The 20860-nt window shown below is 60.7% G+C and overlaps 4 protein-coding genes across 4 annotated transcripts in view; 3 read left to right on the forward strand and 1 right to left on the reverse strand.

The window, feature by feature from the left end:
• PTSG_03705 (uncharacterized protein) overlaps positions 1 to 924 on the forward strand; it is a gene marked incomplete at its 3' end in the record, with an annotated part of 1907 nt that extends 983 nt beyond the window's left edge. The window contains exons 4-6 of the mRNA XM_004995374.1: positions 27 to 80; positions 330 to 442; positions 819 to 924. Of these exons, the coding sequence (XP_004995431.1) occupies positions 27 to 80; positions 330 to 442; positions 819 to 924 (273 nt within the window). The remainder of the gene's footprint in view (positions 1 to 26; positions 81 to 329; positions 443 to 818) is intronic.
• A 1230-nt stretch (positions 925 to 2154) lies between these two features.
• On the forward strand, positions 2155 to 16080 carry PTSG_03706 (uncharacterized protein; the record flags this gene model as incomplete). Its single annotated transcript, XM_004995375.1, has 7 exons — positions 2155 to 2690; positions 2716 to 2741; positions 2951 to 4821; positions 4851 to 5147; positions 5442 to 5946; positions 6228 to 10076; positions 10524 to 16080. The coding sequence occupies 7 exons, from the start codon at positions 2155 to 2157 to the stop codon at positions 15665 to 15667; spliced, it is 12228 nt and encodes a 4075-aa protein (XP_004995432.1). The 3' UTR covers positions 15668 to 16080.
• Positions 16081 to 16510: 430 nt separating this feature from the next.
• On the forward strand, positions 16511 to 19595 carry PTSG_03707 (uncharacterized protein). Its single transcript, XM_004995376.1, has one exon. It carries the CDS (start codon positions 17154 to 17156, stop codon positions 19218 to 19220), a length of 2067 nt encoding a protein of 688 aa, XP_004995433.1. The 5' UTR covers positions 16511 to 17153; the 3' UTR covers positions 19221 to 19595.
• On the reverse strand, positions 19543 to 20721 carry PTSG_03708 (uncharacterized protein). The gene has a single exon (XM_004995377.1). It carries the CDS (start codon positions 20657 to 20659, stop codon positions 20078 to 20080), a length of 582 nt encoding a protein of 193 aa, XP_004995434.1. The 5' UTR covers positions 20660 to 20721; the 3' UTR covers positions 19543 to 20077.
• Between the last annotated feature and the right edge of the window lie 139 nt (positions 20722 to 20860).

Here is a 20860-nt window from a genome sequence, read left to right on the forward strand (position 1 = left end):
AACACGTTCTCGTACCACCCGTTCAGCGGTTCCCATCGCAGCGCAGCCACGAGCTCAACATCTCTCTCCTCATCATGGCGGTACGTGCATGTGAACGAGGGATGGGACGCCGTACACGTGCGACTTTATTGTGATGTTGCAGAGTGTTGAAGTTTCTCCTTTCGTTTCAGCCGCCGACTGCATCTGTGCGTGTTCTGCCTGTCGCCTTTCCTCCACTCATCACCTTGTGTTTGTCATATTCTTCTCTTCACTCTCCCCTCCCCCATGTCCACCTACCCCCTTTGTTTCCCCTTTTACTCCTTGCTTCTCCCTCTCACAACGGTTTCCAGTCATCCATGTGGTGGCTTGTCGACGGCACGGCCGTTGGCCTGGGCACTGCCGTGGCTGTCACCAGCTTCGGCATCACTGCGTCCCAGTACCTCAGCTACCTAGGCGTACTGGAGTGAGTCGTGTTGTGCACATGTTGTGCATGTGTTGAGCACGTGTATGCTTGTATTCATGTGTGTGTGTGGTGTACGAGCGCGTGTATGTGTTGCGCTGCTGCTGTTGCTGCTGTTGTTGTACGGTGTGCTGTGCACCTCAAAGGGCATCGTCTCTGTCTCTCTACATCCCTCTCCCTGTATCTGATCTTTCTGTGATTTCTGACCGTGTTGCTTCATGTCTTTCGTGTCCCTCACCCATGGAAACACACACACACTCTCTCTCACTCACACACACACACACTCACACTCACACACACTCACTCACACACATACACTCACTCACACACACACACACACACACATACAAATACTCAATCACTCACCAACACAAACCAGGTGGGCACAGCCGGACTTCTTCTACGTGCAAGCCACCCTGATCCCCATCTTGTTCCTAGCCACCATGTCCTTTGGCCTCCTTGGTCGACAGCTCGCACGAAGATGACGCAGCAAGGGTCCCTGCACAGCACAACACCCCTAAGCAAGACACACACACACACAATCACACACACACACACACACACACACACACACACACACACACACACACACGCACAATCACACACACCCGCGCCAGCTGTTGTAGATAATTAAGCAATATCATCACTAAACATTCTACAAAGCAATCCAACAACAGCCAGGAAGACGAAGCACCCCTTCTTGCTGCTCGTTCTTCTTCTTTGCGTGGCTGGAGGCAACAACTACAAACACTTTTGTTGGGGTGAACATCACATCTCACATCACCGCGTGTGAGCAGGGCTGGCTCACAGACACTGACTTGGCTTGACTTTGCAAACCAATATCAGTGCAGCACCTTTGAGAAAGAACGCTCAGCACAAAACAACGACGACGACGCCACCATCATCGACACCATCACCTCTCCCTGTAGCAACTGATTCAGGGCACGGGCTGCGTGTTGTTCAGTCCCGACCCACAATACAGCGCACACACAAAGCACAGTGGCGGCCGTTGGCCGCTACTGACGGCCTGTGGTGCTTGCTGCTCGCTGCTGCCCTCGTCCTCGCTGCCTGCGCTCCAGGTGACACACCCTACTCAGCATACCTGCTTGCCTTTGATTCCTGCACGTGTGTTGGGGTGGGGGCTTCGTGCACACCTACCTTCGCGCACACGCACATCCACACACACACACACACACACACACATCCACACAAACGCACACACATACACACGCAAACACACACACAACCACACACACACACACACATACACACACATCCACACAAACGCACACACATCCACACGCAAACACACACACAACCACACACACACACACAAACGCACACACATACACACGCAAACACACACACATCCACACACACACACACACATCCACACACACACACACATCCACACACACACACTCTCTCTCTCTGCCTCTGTCTCATTTCCACGCACAACCTCACTCATAAACACACTCACTCTACCCTCCTGCTTCCCCTCTTCATTCTTCTTGCACGTGGTTCTGCGCGACATTCACTTGCTCGCAGCGTCACTGGCAGCAGGACCACTGGCACCATGTACTGAATGCACAGCCGTGGCTGTGTTCGACTCCGCCGGCGTTACAGGCACCGTCGAGTTCCAACCATGTTGTGGCAACAAGTTTCTCGTGGATGCGCGTCTGTCCGGCCTCCCCGCCAACGACTCGTACACTCTGATGCTCCACGCGCGCCCTGCCATTCACACGTGCGACATCATCCGCCTCGGGCTCCCGTATGGCGCTGCCCCAAACAAGCAGCAGACATCCGTCCACGACTGGATGCAGTATGAAGCAGCCTGTGCCCGTGACGAGAACCTCTGTGCGGTGGGAGACCTGACTGGCAGCGCGGGCGGCGCATTTGATGCGTCGCAGTGCACGTCCGGTTCGTGCTTCTCAACCTTGGTGGACCAGGCTGACCTGCCCCTCCAAGGACCCGCAGCCATCGTGCACCTCGCCCTAACGGTGCGCTCCACATCTCTCCAGGCAGACGGCATCACGCCCAGCACCATCGCATGCGCCCATGTGCAGGCTGTCGCCGGCCAGCCCCCAAGGCTCGCCACGCACGACGTGCTGGAGGCTCGTTTCCGCGACTCGCCGTTCATCCTCGGATACATGCGCATGTGGCAGCCATCCAACCACTCCAACCAGGCCACCGCCGTGTTTCTGGAATACAGGTACCTCAACTCGCTGCAAGGCAGAAGCGAGGGCCACTCGTTCACATCCACGCCAACCCAACAGGCGCAGACGCCGCAAGCGAAACGACGGTTTTCGGATCATGGACAACAGCACACATCCACACAAACGCACACACATACACACGCAAACACACACACACACATCCACACACACACTCTCTCTGCCTCTGTCTCATTTCCACGCACAACCTCACTCATAAACACACTCACTCCACCCTCCTGCTTCCCCTGTTCATTCTTCTTGCACGTGGTTCTGCGCGACATCCACTTGCTCGCAGCGTCACTGGCAGCAGGACCACCGGCACCATGCACTGAATGCACAGCCGTGGCTGTGTTCGACTCCGTCGGCGTTACAGGCACCGTCGAGTTCCAACCATGTTGTGGCAACAAGTTTCTCGTGGATGCGCGTCTGTCCGGCCTCCCCGCCAACGACTCGTACACTCTGATGCTCCACGCGCGCCCTGCCATTCACACGTGCGACATCATCCGCCTCGGGCTCCCGTATGGCGCTGCCCCAAACAAGCAGCAGACATCCGTCCACGACTGGATGCAGTATGAAGCAGCCTGTGCCCGTGACGAGAACCTCTGTGCGGTGGGAGACCTGACTGGCAGCGCGGGCGGCGCATTTGATGCGTCGCAGTGCACGTCCGGTTCGTGCTTCTCAACCTTGGTGGACCAGGCTGACCTGCCCCTCCAAGGACCCGCAGCCATCGTGCACCTCGCCCTAACGGTGCGCTCCACATCTCTCCAGGCAGACGGCATCACGCCCAGCACCATCGCATGCGCCCATGTGCAGGCTGTCGCCGGCCAGCCCCCAAGGCTCGCCACGCACGACGTGCTGGAGGCTCGTTTCCGCGACTCGCCGTTCATCCTCGGATACATGCGCATGTGGCAGCCATCCAACCACTCCAACCAGGCCACCGCCGTGTTTCTGGAATACAGGTACCTCAACTCGCTGCAAGGCAGAAGCGAGGGCCACTCGTTCACCATCCACGCCAACCCAACAGGCGCAGACGCCGCAAGCGAAACGCGCCGCTGTCGCTCTGCGGGCTCCCTCTTCGACCCTTTCAACATCATCAACACAGCAGTGTGCACGGCAGAGTCCACCACCGCGCAGTGCCCCGTCGGTGCGCTGTCTGCGCGCCACGCCCCCCTCAACATTGCCAGCAACTGGTCAAGCGTGTTTGTCGTGGACGCCGCCCTGCCGCTCACAGGCGCAGCCAGCGTGCAGCAGCGCTCTCTCGTCATCAACGAGCTCGCTGACGTTGGCCGCCTCGCATGTGCGACGCTGGTGGCGCCAGAAGTGCGCACCGTCACGGCACACTTCTACGGCGACGTTGCTGGCTCGATCGCATTTTCCCAGGCCAGCACAGACATGCACGCCACCATCACCGTCAGCCTGCACACCGCCACCAACGACACGCATCTGTTTGTGCGCGTGCACGAGCTGCCACTGTTACAGGGCGTGAGCAGCAGCGATGAGGGCGTGTGCAACACGACGGGACGCGTGTACAACCCCGACAGCTTGCCTGCATGCACGGCTGCCACAGCCAGTGCGGACGGGTGTGCCCCTGGCGACATTGGCGGCCGGTGGGGTGTGGTGAACGTGACAGCGACAGGCACCAGCAGCAGCAGCAGCAGCAGCAATGATGGCGGAGTGCTTGTTGATGGCGGGGTGACGCTGTTTGGGCCTCGAAGCATTGCTGGGCGGTCTGTTGTGCTGAGCAGGGCTGACGGGCGCGTTGTTGGGTGTGGGAACATTGGGTTTAGTGGGGGTGTGAAGACGCTTGTGTCGCGGTTTGTTGGGCCGCGCGTGTTTGGGAGCGTGACGTTTCGGCAGCTTGTTGGGCGTGCTGAGACGGAGACGAGTGTGCTTGTTGATCTTGTTGACGCTGACGGGAGTGGTGCTGGGAGCGATGCTGGGGTTGTGTGGATGATCAGCGGGGAAGCACCTGAGGACGGGGTGAACTGTGAGGGGGCGTTGAGCGGGAGCGTGTTCAACCCGTTTGGGGTTGTGTGCGATGGCAGTGGTGACTGCGGTGAGCTGTGTGGTGGAGCCGATGAGCAGGCGCAGCTTGGGTGCCGTGTTGGGGACCTGAGCAGCAAGCATGGTGCAGCTGCTGTTGGGAGACGGTACATGGTGACTGACGTGCAGCTTCCACTGTCTGGCGCCAACAGCATCGAGGACCACGTCTTGACCCTGGGCAGCTCACAGGACAGTTCACAGGACAGCACGGGCTCGTGTGCACGTGTGATGCCATTGAGGCCATCGCTCGCATCTCCGCTGGCTACCTGCACGGCGAAATTCGCCTCTCCCAGCTGTCCCCCTTCTCCCCTGTCGTCATCCAATCCAGCGTCTCTGGCGCCGACATTGCCCAGACGCAGTACACGGTGTCAGCTTACGACCAGCAGTCACCTTACTTCCTCTCGGAACGCGCCCCTTGTGCTGTCGATGCCACGGCTCCAGTCCTCCAGGTGCGCGTGCTTCTGTACACGCTTGTATATGATTGTTTGTGCTGCTTCTTTGTGCTTCTGTGTGCTTCTGTATGCTTGTGTGCGTTGGCGGGGGAATCCTCGCCTCCTTATCACAATGCAACTGTTGGTGGTTTTCCCGCTTCTCTCTCTCACTCACTCACACACACACACTCTCTCTCTCACTCTCTCTCACTGACACACACACACACACACTCTCTCTTTCCCCACCTCTCACGCACACACAACCACCACACCATGGTGCACACGCTCTTGCATGCGCACGCATCCACGCAGGCGCTGCTTGATCTTGGGCCGTTTCCAGTGTCATTGTCTTCCCAGGGCGACCCCACCATTGCGCACACAGACACGTCAGTGAATGCCACGCTGTATGGACGCACATCGCTCCTCGGTCAGGCCCTCGGGCTGGCGGCTGGTGGCCACGGCGCGTGTGGTCGCATCACATACGCCAGCAGCGACGTGATCACCGCAGCGGCGTCCTTTGCTGAAAACTCAACCGTCACAGGCATTGTGCTCTTTGAGCAGGACCCGAGCGTGCTGCAGACAACTGTGACGGTCACCCTTGCGCTTGCCAACACATCTGCACACATGCCGGTAGACACGGCGCATGTGCGACTGTATGTTGTGGAAGGCGGTGGCGACGGCAGTGGCGTTGGTGATGCGGGCGCGCTGGAGGCGTGCCGCCGCGGTGACTGGCGGCTGTTCAACCCAACAGCAGCCGAGGTTGACAGCAGCAGCTACGCCGATGACTGTCGCAGTGACGCTGCCTCATGCGCTCTCGGTCAGTTGCTGGACACTGCGGAATTACTGTCTTGTTTACTGAGATGAAAGCGGTCATTTATTGCTTCTGTGTGTGCGAGCATGTGTGCGCATGCGCGTACGTTGCGGGGATTGATCTACACAGCAAGCTCCAAGCTTCACCTACCCACCGATTTATTGGTCCATTCAACGCACACGCGTGCATACACGCGCATATGTGTGCGTCTGCACTCACACAACGATATGCGCTCACTCATACACGCAACCACACGCACAAACACACACTATCACACGCACATACAGGAGATGTTGCGGGGCGACAAGGGTACGTGACACTGGACACAACAACGCATTCGTCTTACGTGTTCAGCGATGGAGCACTTGTGCTAAGCGACAGCGAGGGCGAGAGCACCAGCATCGTCGGCCAGCTGCTGGCGGTTGTCGCTGAGGAGGACAGCGCCTTGCTGGGCTGCGCACCGATTGGCCAGCTTGAGGAGCGCGTTGTGTCTGCCACAGCCGGCTCCTCCACCGTCACTGTTCGCCAGTCGTCGCCGCTGCTACCCGCCACCGTCACCACGGACTTTACACAGGCTGCCCAGACGCTGGCCCAGTTTCAGGTGTCCTCGCGCCCGCTCGACGCCCGTCTGCCAGAGGAGCAGCCGTGTGGGCCTGCGTTTGTGGGCAGCACGTTTGCCCCGTACGCACCACGCGATTGCACGGTTGTTGCTGGCCGCCCCTGCGCGCAAGATGCGTTTGCTGCCGGAGATCTCAGCGGCAAGTTTGGGTTTGTGCAGGCGTTACGTCGCGCAAGGCACACGTTTGTTGACCACACGGTCACGCTGTTTGGGCCGCGGTCCCTCGCCTATCGCACGCTTGTGCTGATGCAGCTGGGCAATCTCCCTGCGGCGTGCGCGCAGCTGCTGCCCGTGGTTCCCGTCAACGCCAGTAGCAGCAGTGGTGCGGGAACAGAGGCCGTGTTCACCACCCCCAACGCGCCGTCTACGCTGTATCGTGGCAGCGTTGGCCTGCGCGCTGCATGGACAGACGCCCTCGCCAGCGTCGCTGTGCTTTCATCGCTGACCCGGAACGATGCGCACGTGTCGGCCCTTTCAGCAGCGATTGCTGTTGGAGAGGATGTGAGCGGCGCGACGTGGTCACAGCCGCCGCTGCCGCCTGCGCACGTGTGCGAGGCCTTCGTGAGCGACGCTGCCGCTGCTTTGACGCGGCCGCCGCCGCCACCCATGTGCAGCGAGAGCACGCTGCTTGGGCAGCTGGCGTGCGTGACTGCCAGTGCCATGGCGGAGCAGAGAAGCGCGCACGCGCTTGCATCGGACGTGCCGGTGCCCGCGTTGGAAGTGTTTGTGCTGCTATCAGTCCAGGAGGGTGACATTGGCATTGGCTCGTCGTTCACGCTGGACGACGCTGACGCTTCACCGTTCCCCACACTGGGCACTGTGGTCAGCCTTGTGCCAACAGCCACTGTTCCCCACAGCGAGGCGGCCGGCACGGAAGCGCCGACGCTCACGGCTCTCCGCGCCATGCTGAGCGCTGATGCCCCGTCCATCGTCGACTTGTCAGCACAGCAGCTCGCTTTCTCCAATGGCGCTCGCGCGGTGGTGCTGCGTGCTGTGGCCTCGGCGCCTCGCCTTCATTACCTGCAGTTTATGCATGTGTCGTCCCTGCCGCCAGCTGCCACGACTGCAGTCGCCAACACAACAGCTATTGGTGCTGGTGCTGGTGCGTCCTACGCACTTGTGGGCGTGCTGCTGCCATTGCAGCCTGAACCGCCAGCAGGTGCTGGTCGCGCGTGTGCTGCTCTGACGGCGGTAGGTGAGCAGCAGGCGTGCAGTCTCCTCTGCAGCGGCGGCTGCACGGGACCAGCGCCCTCGGAGTGTGTGGGTGGGTGCCGTAGCCTTGAGTTTGCCGGCCAGTGTCTGGAGACATGCGAGCAGCTCAGCAACAGCTCCTTCACCCAGGGCGCAACGTGCAAGGCGTGCCACTTTGAATGCGCAGGTGGCGGGTGCACAGGTCCCACCCCACGCGACTGCGTTGGCGGCTGCCGTCACGCGTATGATCCCGCGGCTGAGGCCTGCGTGCGCGCTTGTCCGCTCGGCACGCTCGCTGGCGATGACGGCGTGTGTGCGGAGGACACACGCACTGGTCGCGTGGCGCAGGCAGTACTTCCCAGTGACGGTGAGCAGGAGCGCGTGGTGGAGTTCTGGCAGGTGTCGGGCAGCAGCGACACGACCATCAGCCAGCGCGGCCTCGACGCGTACGTGTCGTCGTCTGCGTATGTGTGGGAGGTCCGTGAGCTGCGCACGTCGTTGCCGGTGTTTGGCGATGACGCGTGCAGGGACGACGTCGTTGGGGGCGTGTTCAACCCTGCGCAGTCCACTCGCGACTGCACCACCGCGGATCCCTTTGGCTGCCCCGTGGGCCAGCTCAGCCGCAGACATGCCAGCATGCCGCTGCAAGGCAGCACCATCACGGACGTCGCCAGCCCCTTGTTTGGCCAAGATCTCATCTCAGGCCGCACGCTCGTCATCACCAGCGCAGACGGCACGGAGCGCCTGTGCGCCGTCATCTCGGTGCCGCTTCACCACAGCACGCATGTCGTGCGGGCCGCCTTTACGTCGCCGTTGCAAGGCAGCGTGGTGGCGCGACAGGCAGTGCGCTTTGACGGCGTGGCGGCGGAGACGCTGCTTGCCGTTGACATGCGAGTGGTTGGTGCTGCGCTGGCGGCTCGCGGCCAGGTCACGCACGACTGGGAGGTGCGGGATGGCTCTGTGTTTCCACACGAGACGCTGCAGGCGGAGTGCGCTGCAACGGGCGCTCTGTTTGATCCATTCAACCAAGGCAGCAACGCCCGCTGTGGCCCAAGCACGATCCCTTCCTCCGTTAGCGGCTACCAGCAGAACTGCCGCGTCGGCGACTTGACGAGCAAGCACGGCGCCCTCGCCCTGAGCAGCGAAGTTGCGCTTCGGTTCCAGCGCGTGGACATCCAGCTGCCGCTCCTTGATGACGGAAGCGTCCTCAACCGCACACTGACTGTGTTGGATGGGGCGACGATGGATGGCGGTGGTGGTGAAGGTGGTGATGCTGGCGGTGTGCTGGCATGCGCTGGACTGATCACAGCCGAGCCGCGCCATCTCCTCGCCAACATCACGCTTGCGAGCAGCGGGCTGCTCACGGGTGCGGTGTCGTTCTTCCAGCGCACGCCTGATGACACACCCCTCGTTCGCATCGACGTCGAGGGCCTTGGCGGCGCCTTCGCTGACTTTGGCGTGGTGGACGCTCCCCCTGCCGTTGCGTGTGCCCAGCACGGCGCGCCTGCGTGGTTCAGCCCGTTCACCTCCACCCACGACCCATCGCCCGTGGGCCTCCTGTCTGCCAAGGTTGGCTCGTTCGCTGGCGTGTTTGTCGGTGTGAGCGGCGCCGTGCTGCCAGACGCGGAACTGCCGCTCTCTGGCCCGCACAGCATCGCTGGCCGAACACTCGTCGTGACAAACGCGACAACGGGCGCGGCAGCCGTGTGCGCGCGCATTGTGGACACTGAGTGGCGCAGGCGCGCCGTCGCCGATGTGCGTGGGAGCGTCGAGGGCAAGGTTGTGTTTGAGCAGCAGCACGACGTGTCGCAGGAGACGATGATCACGGTTTCGCTCGCTGCGAGTGCACAGGCGCCAGCGGGCCCCTTTGTGTGGCAGCTGCAGAGCGATGCGTACAACTGCACCGTGGGCACTCCCCTCAACTCGTACAACGTGTGTGTGGCTGAGAGCTGCGATTACGAGGCGCAGTGCGGGCTAGCCGCGCAGCAGCGCGGGTGCACTGTTGGTGATTTGACAAGCAAGCATGGTGTGCTTTCTGTTTCGCCAGCGGGCGTGTCTGGCGTGTTTTCCGACCTTCTCCTGCCTGTCAGCGAGGATGTGTCTGGGAGCGTGCTTGTTGTGTACACGGAGGACACGAGCGAAGTGGTTGGCTGTGGGAGTGTTCGTGTCGTGCAAGCTCCAGCAGACCGCACGACCACGACCACCACAACCACAACCACGACTACCACAACCACCACGACTACCACCACAACCACGACTACCACCACGACTACCACCACAGCCTCGACGACCCAAGCCCGACCAACCACCACGACTGCCACACAGCGTATGTGTTGCCACCACCGCCTCTGTGTTGTTTGCACATAATGGTTACGTGCTGCATCATTTCTCGCTGGCAGCCTGCGTATGTTGTCTTACCTGCGAACTCGTTGCATTTTCAGCTCATGCACGGTTGCAAACGCACATTCGCAAACTCACAAACGACACCCTGCACACACACTACACACACACAATGCACGCACATCGCCCACACATGGATTTGCACACACATACACGCACACTCCACGCACGCACACTCCACACAAACACACACACACACTCCACACACCCCATACACACATACACACTCCACACACGCACACTCCACACAAACACACACACACTCCACACTCCACACACGCACACTCCACACAAACACACACACACTCCACACTCCACACTCCACACTCCACACTCCACACAAATACACACACACACTCCACACTCCCCGCAGGTGTGACACGATATGCGCTGCTAGAGCTTGTTGGGCTTGGCTCCGTCACTAACAGCATGGTGGATACGCTTGCAAACACATTGCATGGCGAGATTGCATCAGCGTGCGCGTGCAGCGTGCAGGTGACGATTGTGGATATCATCAACACACGCGACAGCAGCAGCAGCAGCGGCAGCGGCAACCGTCGTCGTCGTGCCACAACGTCAATTCAGGTGTTGTATTCAGCGAGCAGTAGTGTTGTGTCTGGTGCGCTGCTGGCGGGCGCCATGGATGCTGCCGTGTCATCTGGTGGTGTGCTGACACGGCTACGCACAAGCAGCGGTGGTGGTACGTTTGCCGACGTGAGCGGCGTGTTTCAAGGGGATGTTTCTGCCACGGAGGCTGCGGCGCGGTCATCGGAGACGGGTGCTGACAGCGGCGCGAGCTCGGGTGGCGGATCTGGCAGTGTTCCCATCCCCATCATTGCTGGCGCTGCCGGCGGGTTTGTTGTGCTGTGTGCGCTGATCGCGTGCGTGGTTGTTCGGGGCCGCCGCCGCCGTCATCGTGGCGATGCGCTTCGCGACATCAAGTCGTGGAGCAGCGGTGGGCGGCACGGCACGGCGACCAGCACGGCGTCGGCGGCAACAACAGTGGGACACGGGGCGAGACCGTCACACTCGTCCTCCATTTACCTGCTGGGCAGCCAGAGCACCGACGCGCCGTCGCCACCCATGCGCGGCCGCACATACACCAACGGCGGCACAAGCAAGCTGCCGTGTCCAGACACCACGGACAGCGAAGGGTATGCCATCCCCTCTGTCATCTTTAGTCAGGGGCACAAGGCCGGCACGTCCGGCGAGGAAGGCGGGCTGGGGCTGGCAGACAACAACGCGGCCGAGCCTGCGACGGCATACATCAAGGCCATGCCACTCAAGCCGCTTCGGGGCGATGGCAGCGCTGGCGGCGTGGTGGACAAGAATGCGACATCGGCGTCGGCGTCACTGCCAGGCGGGGATGCGCGTCGCTCCATGCTGCTGCCACGCCCCAGCAGCTGCGTGGTTGCGCGTGCCCTGCACGACTATGATTCGGCCGAGGACACGGTTCTTGCCCTCAAGGCCGGCGACATGGTGGAGGTGACGGAGAAGGCGGACAATGGGTGGTGGTGCGGGAAGATTGGTGCGCGCTCCGGCTGGTTCCCATCGTCGTTTGTGCAGGTGGAGACGGTGGAGGAGACGGTGGTGGATGATCTGCCATCGCGCCTGCCCTCCGTTGTAGAGCGTGCAGAGCTTGAATCTGGCGACCGCACTGCCGGTCGTGACAGCAGCGGCGGCGGCAGCAGCAGCAGCAGCAGGGACAACAAGCGCACATCTCTTCTCCCTCCTCCTCCCCCGCGGCTCGCTGCAGCAACGGTAGCAGCTGGGGCGTCGAAGGCAGGTGAGGAGGAAAAGGCAACGAAAGACGGGCGCAAGCGGCCAACACCACCACAGCGCAATTCGTCCACAGCTGCCAGCCTGAACACGAGCAATACAGCACCACCTGCAACCTCAACAGCCGCGCGGGCACAAGGGCTGATGGGCGCCTTGAACAAACAGCTGGCAGCTCAGCTGGGGCAGCAGCAACAGCAACAACAGCAACGGCAAACGCGCGCTAAGCCTGTCAAGCCTGAAAGGAAGCAAAGCAAGTCTTCACCATCGTCATCATCGCAGCCAGTCAGTGCCCCGACCAACACGACACAACAAGCATCCACACCAGCGGAGTCTGCTGTCGACAAGACTCGCGACAACAACAGCAGCAATAACAGCACCAGCCATACCACCACCACCACCACCACCAACAACAACAACAACAACAACAACAACAACAACAACAACAACAACAACAACAACAACACAGCGAGCAGAGCGGAGAAGCCCTCGGGCCAGGAAGGGGCCAGCGAAACCACCACGACCGCCGCCGCCGCCGCAGCAGCAGCAGCAGTCACCGTGATGGTTGCGCAGTATGCTTATGACCCTTCAGAAGGGGACGGATTGAAGCTGACATCTGGAGCAGAGGTGGAAGTGTCCCTTGTGCGTGATGATGGCTGGGCGTACGGCAGCTGCGAGGGCGCCGTGGGCTGGTTCCCTGCATCATATGTTGTGCCCAAGGACAGCGAACAAAATGCAGGTGGGCCCGGAAACCAGGGCAAGGGTACGCGGGCAAGCGACCTGTACGACAACGTGGGGGACGATGAGGAACTTGAGGACATGTATGAGCAGCTGTATGCGTTCCCGGTTGAGGCGGAGCCTGCTCCTTCTGGGCCGGATGCGTGCTACACTGCATTGTATGCGTACAGGCCAGTTGGGGAGGCGGATCTGGAGCTGCATGAGGACGACGTGTTGACGGTCATCGACAAGACAGGGGACTGGTGGCTGGGCAGGATTGGGGTGCGTGAGGGCTGGTTCCCGGGGACATATGTGAAACACACGCCTGAAAAGTACCGTCAACTCGCTGCGCAATCTGTCTTGCCGCCCCCGCCGTTGCCGCCTCCGAATCGCGGGAAGCAGCAGCAGCAGCAGCACAAGGAGGAAGGTGTACAGGGCGCGGGTCGTGCTAGCACGGAGGCAGCACCTGCAGCAGCAGCGGTGGCGAAGGACACGCCCTCCACCGCGCAGTTCCCAGCCTCTTCAGCACCGGCACCACCGCCAGCGCCGCCACCACCAGGGGCACCTTCGTCAGGAGCAGCGACCTCAACCGCCGTGTCAAAGAGCGTGAAGATGAAGGCAAAGCCACCACCTCCAAACAAGAGCAAGGCCAAGCAGCAACAGCAACAGCAACAGCAACAAGGAGGTACGCAATCGCCCGCCACCAACCCAATGGCCATACAGAGTGAGCTGGCGGCTGCTCTTGGGAAGCGGGGTGGTGCTGCCAATGAGTCCAACGGGGAGACTCACGACAGCAGCAGCAGCGGCAGCAGTAGCAAGGCTGGGAAACCGCTGCCAGCTGCGCTCCGCACTGCGCCATCAGAGCCCAGTGGCAAGGGGGCACGTCGACTGCCGCCCCCCACGTCTGCGCCGCCGTCGCGCAAGCCACCGCCTCCAGTTGGGCAGGGCCGCAGCAGCAGCGGCGGGAAGCGCCAACAGCAACGGGGTGTGTCACGCCGTTCCCATGTGCGCAACCTGCGTCCACAGAGAGCCGTGCCTGCACCACCACCGCCGCCACCAACCGCCGCACCTGCACAAGCGCCAAAGGCGGCGCCCACTGCAGCAAGTATGAAAAAGAAGCCGCCGCCGCCACAAGCGAGAGGAGCGGGGAAGCAGGAGGAGCAGCAAGATGCAGCGAAGATGCAGCTTGCCCCGCTGCCTGCAGCGCCTGCAGCGCCTGCAGCACAAAGTCCACATCAGCAGCCGTCAACGGGGGCAAAGACAGCACAGCAGCAGCAGCTCCGGGAACTGGCGCAGGTGGCAGCACAGCGGCATCCATCCTCCAGTGACGTGACTGCCAACAACAAAGCAACTGCTTTGACGTCTTCGTCGGCTGCTGCATTTTCTTCTTCGTCAACACAGGCGGCGTCGGTTGTCGTGCACGCGAAACCGCGTCCTCCACCGCCATCCAAGCAGGCGCCAACACGAAGCAGCGAAGCGCCTGCACCTGCTGCACGCGCTGCACCTGAACCAACCAAGCCTGCGTTGGCAGGCAGCGCGGTGAAGAAGGACGGCGCACGTGTGAGCACCGCAGCAGCGGTGACGACTGCAAAGACGGATGGTGCGGATAACTCAGGTGCCGGGCGGCCGAAACCGCCACCGCCGAAGAAGCCAGGTCAACTTGCCGGCCACAAGGTCGCGCCCGCCGCCACCAAACCAGCACCTGCAGCCAGGGAGGGCGGCGTTGGTGGTGGTGATGGTACGAATGGCTATGGCAACAATGGCAACAATTTGGTAAAGGAGCTGGGGAAATCCCTCAAGCAGCAAGCACCCGCGACATCAGGGGCAGCAGCTCCCCATGCTGACAAGGGCGCGAAGCACAAGCTGCCACCACCGCGAGCGACAGCAGCCGTCACGCAGGCGCCGCCGTCGAGTGCGCTGCCGCCCCCACGTCAAGCGCGCCCAGCCAAACAGCAGCAGCAACAGTCAGCACAGCCTGTACAGTCTGTACCGCCAGCTCAGCAGCAACAGCCACAGCGTGAGCAGCAGCCAGCGCAACGACCACAGCGCAAGCCGAGTGTGAGACCCACAACCAGGCCGGTAGGGAGCCCTGGGGTGAAGAAGCCCGCAACAGCGCCTGCGTCGGGCGCATCAACAGCGGCACCACGTGCAAGCGTGAAAGCGACACCAGCGCGTACAGCGCCTGCCCTGACCAAACCACAGGCGGCAGTGTCACCGTCAGCACCAGCTAAGCCGCGCGCCCCTGCACGGGCATCAACAGCACGCAAGCCACCCGCTCACGCTTTGAGCCGAGACGGCGGAGACACCAAGACGAGCAGTTCCCGCACACCACCCGCACCCTCGTCGTCAACGCCGGCATCAGCAGCATCTGCAACGACAACGGCAGCAACGTCAGGACCATCGCGGCCCTCGGCACCATCTGTGCGCAAGTCGGCACCAACAGCGACGCCACCCGCCTCCCGCAAGCACCCGAACCACCACCACCAGCAGCAGCAGCAGCAGCAGCAGCAGCAGCAGCAGCAGCAGCAGCAGTCACAGCGACGACCAGCACCGCGGGCGACTCGTGTGCCTGCGAGCTCGAGTTCTTCTTCGTCGTCGCCTTCGACTGCGGGGCCTTCACGCCCAGCTGCACGCGCAAGCACGCGCACAGGTGGCGCTTCGCAGGGTGCGCCGAGCCGACCACCAGCACGCCCATCTGCTGGGCCGCGCGCACGAACCAGCAACCAGGCCTCGTCACAGCAGCAGCAGCAGCAGCAGCAGCAGCGACCTGTGGCGGCTGCACGGAAGCGTACAAACCCGGGCGAAGCGAGCACGGCGAAGAAAAACAAGGGGGGTGGCGACGGAGGTGGATCGAGCGTGTGCAAGGCGATTGTGACGTATGTGGCACGAACGGCGGAGGAGCTGTCGTTTGAGGAAGGCGAGGTGATTGTTCAGCTTTCACCCGCCGTGAATGGGATCTGCAAAGGCATGAAACAGGATGGCACAGTCGGCACCTATCGTGCTGCTCACGTCGATTCCTTCTAATGTGCTACGTGTGTATTGTTATTGTTATTGTGGTTGTGTGTGTGTGTCGTGGGTTTGTGTGTATTGTGGCTGTGTGTGTGTGTGTGTGGAGGTGTGCGCCCTGCATTGCAGCACCCTTGCACTGCAACGCCCTGCATTGCAACGCCCTGCATCTCTGTTGGCGCTCCTTTACGTGTGCATTTCTTTTTCAGGTGTTTTGTCATTTTGGTGTTCTTGATCTTGTTTTTGTGAGTGGAGTCGAGTTTCCTTCGCTGCCACTCTTGTGCAGGCACAAGATGTGCTGTTTGTTGTGTTTATGGATTGACGATGACTGTAGTGCAAGCGAGAAGCGAGCGAGAGTGTTTAGTCAGCGACCCTGTTTGACGGCAACGTCACCCGAGTCAAAAACTACCATACATACATACATCCATCCATGGACTCGTTGCGAGCTCCAATGTTGCAGAGCTCCAAACCAGGGTGATGAGGCAACGTCACACAACAACACCACACCAACAAACACGCCAACAAAACACAACAACGTGCAAAACTCGTTTGCGTGCCACCTGGCTGGTTGGCATAGGCATGCTAGGCATGGCATGTTGCTGGGGCCGTGGTTGTTGCGTGGGTGCGTGCCCTCGTTTGCGTCAACCGCCAGCACCCTCCAAGCAAGCAAGCAAGCCCAGCAAGCAAGTAAGCGTGTCGTTTCCGGACAAGCAGAACAAACGCCCAAACCGCACAACGCCACGTCATGGTATTGTGCGGAATATTGACTGAAATCTTGTACAATTTATCGTCAACCGGGAGTCCTACCCCGGGTTTTTTTTGCGCCGGTGTGCTCATGCTTGGCTCGTCAGCACTTGTTCTGAAAGCAGCAAGGCAACCCAACGGCCAGCGTGGAAACGCAGAAGCCGCCAGCAGGGACACCGCAAGTGCGCATGCGCAAGCGAAAAGCACTCCGAAGCCGCGCAGCAGCGCAGTTCCCGCAGCCCATCAGCACTCGCCCGCGCACGCTCTCGTCGTTGCTCTTGTGCGTCGTGCCGTGTGTCGTGCCTTGTTTGGAGTGCTGTGCGCGTGTGCGTGTGCGTGTGCGCTTGTGCGTGCTTCCTGGGCTGTGCTCACATTTTTCTCACCACCACCAAACCTCGGCAGCTTCGTCTCTTTTGCGAAGCGCACGGGGTTCCGGAGGGCTCCGAGACACGAAACCACCACCACCACACCCAATAGACTAGCTGCTGCCACAAAACATCACCGAGTTCCCATATTCCCCCTTCTGTCGTTCTCTCCCTCTCCTCCTCCTCCTCGTCCTTCCCTTCTTCTTCCATTCTTTCTGCCATTCTTTCCCTTCCTCCACCTCGACTCGTCTGCTACGACTGTTCGATCCCTGAACCAGCTCCCCCTATTCCACCCCCCCCCTTCCAACCTTTCTCTGTGTTTTGGCTTGAACCATCTATCTCCCTGGGTTGTTCTTGTTTGTCTTCTCCCTTGAGCAACGGCATTTTTTCCTGTGATGCACAGAGTTTGCTTTGCGGGCCACTCCTCGACCCATGCATCTCCTTTCTGCTCCGTCGCTGGTGAGGAAGACGACGACGACGACGACGACAATCGGCGCTCACCGCTCAACCTCTTTGACGAAACACTTCACACTGCTTCAAGCGCAGGCAGCAGCAACAGTCTTCACTCTACTGACGCTGAAGCCTTCGTGAGCTTCCCGGACAGCACCAGCGCCGCCCTTTACTCAACCACCAAGCTTCCTCCGCCGCTCCCGCTTCCCTTGCCTCAGCAGCAGGAACAAGAAGAGCACGAAGATCTTGAGGACGACGAAGGCCTTGTCCTTAACCTCTCCCCTTTGTCCAACTGCCCCGCCGAGTGCGACGCCACCTCTCTGCCTTTCCCCGACTTTGGGAACCCCTTCAAGACGGCAAGCCAACAAGAAGCACGCTCATCCTCCGACGCTGCCGCGCCAACCACCAATGTTGCGACGGCGCCAACGGTCGAGTTTTTCGACCTCCTAGCGCAGGATCAGCCTTCGCCAGGCTTCTTCCCCTTGCCGCCAGGCACCCCGCCTCCGGCCTCGTCCTCCGCCGCGGCCCAGACGACTGGCGCTACCGCCAGATCAGCCGTCACGACCAACGGCAACGGCAACGTCACGCCAGCCTCAGCTGCTGGCACGACCATGACTGATGCCGTGATGGTGGGCGGTTTGCAGGCGTCGGCCCAGGTGACGCAGATGTCTGTGAGCAGGGCGCAGGGCATGCCCCCAGGTGTGCCCGCCACGGCAACGCTGGACCTGTGGAACGTGGACTTTCTCAACGAGGCAGCGTGCTCGTCGTCGCCGACCCCGCCCGCCATGCTGAGCGCTCTGGCGCCCTACATGCCGCAGGACGCCATGGTGAACGGCGCTGCCGGCAATCAGGGTGTTGCGCAGGCATCGGCTCGCCGCTCGTGCCTAGCACCGCGCCGCTCTGGGCAGCACAGCATGCCGCCAGCCCTTTCGCTGGCCGCCAGCAACTACAACAACTACGCCAGTTACAGCACCTTCACGGCCAACGCCAACCCCGGCAATAACAACACCAACAGCAGCAGCAGCGCAAATCCAGCGGTTTCGTACGCGTACTCGCCCAGCGGCGTGCCCGCCGTGCTGGTGCCGATGATGGCGCCACAGCACTCGGCAGCGGCCCTCACCCACGCTGGCAACATGGTGGAAGGCCGTGTCGCGAGCACCGGCACGGGCACCATCACGGGGAACAGCAGCACGTACAGCGGGAGCGACCTCAAGACGGAGGAGCAGCTCTCCCCCTCGCCTGTCGCCAACATGCTCTCCGAGGACGATGAACAGGCGCTCGACTTTGCCATGTGCGGCGACCCCATGTTGATGGACACGCGCACGACAACGCCGCCGCCGCCAGCGAACCGGCTGCGCGCACCGATGACCCGCGGTCGCAGGCGCAGGCGCAGCAAGCGGCAGCAAGCAGCTGTCTCGCAGGCATCGCAGCCGCACGTGATGACCATGATGCCTGCAAGCATCAGCGCCATGGCGAGCAGCAGCATGTCCTCAGCGGGCTCTGCACCGCGGAGAAGCCTGCGCCAGAAGCAACAGGGCCAAGTGCACAAGCAGCGCAGCAAGCAGTCCAAGCGCCACCAGCAGCAGCAGGAGGAGGAGGAGGAGGAGGAGCAAGAGACCTCGCCTCCATCGTCCAACTCGAGTGATCACGGGCACAGCAGCGCCCATCACCCGCACAAGCGCGGCGTGAAGCTCGAGTCCAAGTACCAGTGGGACGAGCACCTCCTCACCATGCCACGTGCTGAATTTGTGCACTTTACGCGCACCAACAAGCACCTGACTGCGGATCAGCTGCAAGACCTGCGACAGACGCGCCGCCGCATGAAGAACAGGCTGTACCAGAAGGATGCCCGGGACAGGCGGTTCATCAGGGTTGCGCGGGAGCGGGAGTTGACCCGCCACCAGCTGCAGGCGTCTGTGCGCCGTCTCTCTGCACGCTGCCTTCGTCTTGAGGCCATCATCCGCGCCCACTGCCCAGAACAGCTCACCACCCTCACCGAAGAGCAGCTGTGAGGCTGTGTCGGCGTGTGCGTGTGTGTGCGTGTGCGTGCGAATGTTAGACAAGCTGCTGCTGCTCTTTGAACACGTTTTTTTTTTTTTGTGTGTGTGTGTGTGCTGCTCATTTCCCATGCCAGGTTATATCTGAGCCTGTGTTGTGATTTGTCTTTTTTCGTGATGCTGATCGATCATGATTGGGGTGTTGATGACAAGCTTGACTGACAACAAGCTTGCGCGTGTGTACCTGCAAGCCTTCTGCTGACTAGCCCCTGTGCACATGTGTGTATGTGTGTGAATGTGCGTAACGTCCATCCCTTCGTCTTACGCTACAATTGCTGACGCTTTGTATGTTAATTGAAAGTCGTGTTGACATTGAAGACACTCCCCGAGTCAAGTCAAGCCATGGTACAGGGTGCGGGTGGAAGGGTGAAGGCCGATAAGATTTGATTTGGTAGCTGTATTGAATGAAAATGAGATGGCACGTGATATGCACCCAAGCAGCAGCAGCAGCAGCTGCTGCTGCAAAGTGTGTGTGGGAGAGATTGAGGAGGGCAAAGCAAGCGTGCAGTGGGGTTCAACTATCAAGAAAGGAGAGGGAGCGGTAACGACATCGAAGGGTCAAGTGACCAAGGGAAAACGACCAACACAAGGGACACAGGCATACGCAAGCATGGACACGTACAAGCGCACACATACACAAGCAGAAAAAGAACAACTAAAACCACACTCACACACAATACACACACAATACACACAAAGAAGCATACAAACACACACACACACACACACAAAGAATCACACACAAAAACACACACACAATACACACACACACAATACACACACACAATACACACACACACACACGTGGAGCGTCAGGAGGTGATGGAGGGGTGTTTTGATTTGGACTTGACAAGATTAACCCGAGAGATGCGGCGTGAAGCGCTCTTCTTCAATGAGCCTGTTTTGCCCGGGGGATGGATTTCAAACTGAGGGAATCGAGAGGCGATGACATCCGCCTGCAACAGGGGCGAGAACCGGTACCGGCCGACACTCATGGACACGACGTCTTCCTCCTCCTCCTTCTTGCGTCGCCCAGATGTGGAGCGCGTTGAAGACGGTCTCGATGGTGGGGCAACGGATGCAGTCTCCGAATCAAAGCCATCACCCAGCGCCAGTGGCATCAGCAGCACCGGGACCATCACCGAACGCGACTTGAGCACCGTGGTCACAGGCTGGCTGGAGTTGGCGAGCTCGGGCAACAGCGCCAGGCGGCCGCGGTCTGTGGCCAGGTCCACCTTTGAATCCGGTGGGATGCTGCATATTTGTGCAACCTGGTCATAAAAGTGGCACACTTGGCAGTCCAGGTTCAAGTACGTCACCGTCCCAGCCCCATGTACCACCTCCACAAAGTTGGCTTCCCCTCCACCACCGCCGCTGTTGTCGTCCGTGCCCATCGCGTCTGTTGACTGCGTCGTTGGCTGCTGGCCGAGTGGTCGTCAGGGCGAACAGGTTAGCGACATCAAAAAATGCAGTGTGGTCTGCTTGTTTGGTTGTCGCTGCTGCTGTGTCGCTGCTGTTGTGCTTTGTTTGCGACTACCTGCTGCCTGCGTGTCTCACAACATCACAACACCACATCATTGTCCGTCCATATCCTT

The sequence above is a fragment of the Salpingoeca rosetta genome (genome assembly GCF_000188695.1).
Source record: "Salpingoeca rosetta unplaced genomic scaffold supercont1.8, whole genome shotgun sequence".
In the NCBI taxonomy this organism is placed as follows: domain Eukaryota; class Choanoflagellata; order Craspedida; family Salpingoecidae; genus Salpingoeca; species Salpingoeca rosetta.

What these genes read in the sequence shown, in the direction of transcription:
- PTSG_03707 (XM_004995376.1), top strand. Translation starts at nt 17,154, where the DNA reads ATGCACAGAGTTTGCTTTGCGGGCCACTCCTCGACCCATGCATCTCCT.
- PTSG_03708 (XM_004995377.1), bottom strand. Translation starts at nt 20,659, where the DNA reads ATGGGCACGGACGACAACAGCGGCGGTGGTGGAGGGGAAGCCAACTTT.